Source organism: Octopus bimaculoides, chromosome 2 (genome assembly GCF_001194135.2).
Source record: "Octopus bimaculoides isolate UCB-OBI-ISO-001 chromosome 2, ASM119413v2, whole genome shotgun sequence".
In the NCBI taxonomy this organism is placed as follows: Eukaryota; Metazoa; Mollusca; class Cephalopoda; order Octopoda; family Octopodidae; genus Octopus; species Octopus bimaculoides.
In genome coordinates this window covers 17414886-17417085 of record NC_068982.1, presented here as the reverse complement: position 1 = coordinate 17417085, position 2200 = coordinate 17414886, and the positions used below count along the sequence as shown (strand labels likewise).

The window sequence follows — 2200 nt, the reverse complement described above, 5'->3', positions numbered from 1 at the left end:
GATTTCTGTGAATCTTTCCATGTGGGTGCAAGACATCATCATCATCATCGTCATCGTTTAATGTCCGCTTTCCATGCTGGCATGGGTTGGACGATTTGACTGAGGACTGGTGAAACCGGATGGCAACACCAGGCTCCAATCTAATTTGGCAGAGTTTCTACAGCTGGATGCCCTTCCTAACGCCAAGCACTCCGAGAGGGGTAGTGGGTGCTTTTACGTGTCACCTGCACGAGGGCCAGTCAGGCGGTACTGGCAACGGCCACGCTCAAAATGGTGTCTTTTATGTGCCACCCGCACAAGACCCAGTCCAGCGGCACTGGCAACGATCTCACTTGGCTTGCCGGGTCTTCTCACGCACAGCACATTTCCAAAGGTCTCGGTCAGTAGTCATCGCCTCGGAGAGGCCCAATGTTCGAAGGTCTTGCCTCACCACCTCAGCCCAGGTCTTCCTGGGCCTACCTCTTCCACGGGTTCCCTCAACTGTTAGGGTGTGACACTTTTTCACGCAGCTATCCTCATCCATTCATAAAACTAAAGCAAAAAGACCTAAATGAAAGAATACTTGACACATCTGCAAAAAAAGGGGCTGAGATCAATCATTAATCAAACCTTTTACAAACCAAAGTTTTTTTAAGAGAATTTATTCATTAGTGTTTTTTTTTTGTTTTTTATTCATTTTTATTCAGGGGGAGTTTTTTTGGTCTTTTTAACCACTTGTCTCCCAACAAACAGCACCTCCATCACTCAGAACGTTATATCAGTCGATAGTGAGAGACAATCGAGAATTCATATGAAGTCATTTGAATTTGTTCATTAAGTATGTACATGGGTTGGTGTTAATAATTTAATTGGTTTACATTCGTTAGAAGGATTTCAGCACAACTCACTCGGCTTTCTTTTTCTCACCTAATTTCCCACTCCATTTGCGCTTCATCCATCTAATGGCGTGGAATGTGGAAATAATGACTGGTATACTAACTGGCAGGAACAGTGGAATGTAAATGGCAAACCTAAAACAGAAAAGGAAGAATTATATTTGAAGAGAGGTGACAGAAGTAAAAACATGAAAAGATATGGCGAGAGAACTTTTATAACTTGTGCTTTTAAAGAATTTTCTCAGCAAAAACTGTATTCGATTAATCATCATCATCGTCATCATTTAACGTCCGCTTTCCATGCTAGCATGGGTTGGACGATTTGACTGAGGACTGGTCAACCGGATGGCTGCACCAGGCTCCAATCTGATCTGGCAGAGTTTCTACAGCTGGATGCCCTTCCTAACGCCAACCACTCCGAGAGTGTAGTGGGTGCTTTTACATGCAACCAGCGCGAGGGCCAGTCACACAGTACTGGCAATGGCCACACTCAAAATGGTGTTTTTTACATGCCACCTGCACAGGAGCCAGTCCAGAGGCACTGGCAACGACCTCGCTCGAGTGATTTTTCTAAGTGCCGATTTCAAATCTTGGCACAAGGCTAGCAATTTTGGGGAAGCAGGTAAGCCAATCGCACCAACCTCAGTACTTGACCGATACTTATTTTACTGACCCCCGAAAGGATGACAAGGAATGTCAACTTTGGTGGAATTCGAACTATGAACATGAAGACAAAAGAATTACCACAAAGCATTTTATAAGGCGTGCTAACAATTCTACCAGCTCACTGCCTTGATTAAGTCAATGAATATTGCTTTACCAAACATGCCCACAAATGACCCAAATCTCTCCAAGAAATTTCAAGTTAATTTGAGACGAAAACATTCTCTCACTTTGGCTTAAATAGCTACAACAATACAATATACCATTTGGCACAGTGGGATAGTGAAATGTATTGTAATGCATTATAGCATAGTGTGGCAACAACGGTTATTGAGAATGGTGATACATAAAAGATTCAGAAGGAATTGCTATGATGTAAATTGAAACAGAATAACCAGACTTACTTTTGATCTTCAGGAAAATAGAGTAATTCCAAGAGTGACTGGTCAAAGAAGGCCTTCTCTGAAACAGATTTATTTTATATTATAGTTTACATATATATATATATATATATATACATATATATATACATACATACATATATATATACATACATATATATATACATACATATATATATACATACATATATATATACATACATATATATATACATATATATATATACATATATATATATATATACATATATATATACATAT

At 39.9% G+C, this 2200-nt stretch overlaps 1 protein-coding gene across 1 annotated transcript in view; it reads right to left on the bottom strand.

The window, feature by feature from the left end:
- Positions 1 to 626: 626 nt before the first annotated feature.
- The window catches only part of LOC106867783 (GPI transamidase component PIG-S), a 48227-nt gene continuing 46653 nt past the window's right edge, over positions 627 to 2200 (bottom strand). Inside the window, exons 15-16 of the mRNA XM_014912768.2 lie at positions 1943 to 2000; positions 627 to 1010 (exon numbers count right to left, since the gene is read on the bottom strand). Of these exons, the coding sequence (XP_014768254.1) occupies positions 884 to 1010; positions 1943 to 2000 (185 nt within the window). The 3' untranslated portion in view covers positions 627 to 883. The remainder of the gene's footprint in view (positions 1011 to 1942; positions 2001 to 2200) is intronic.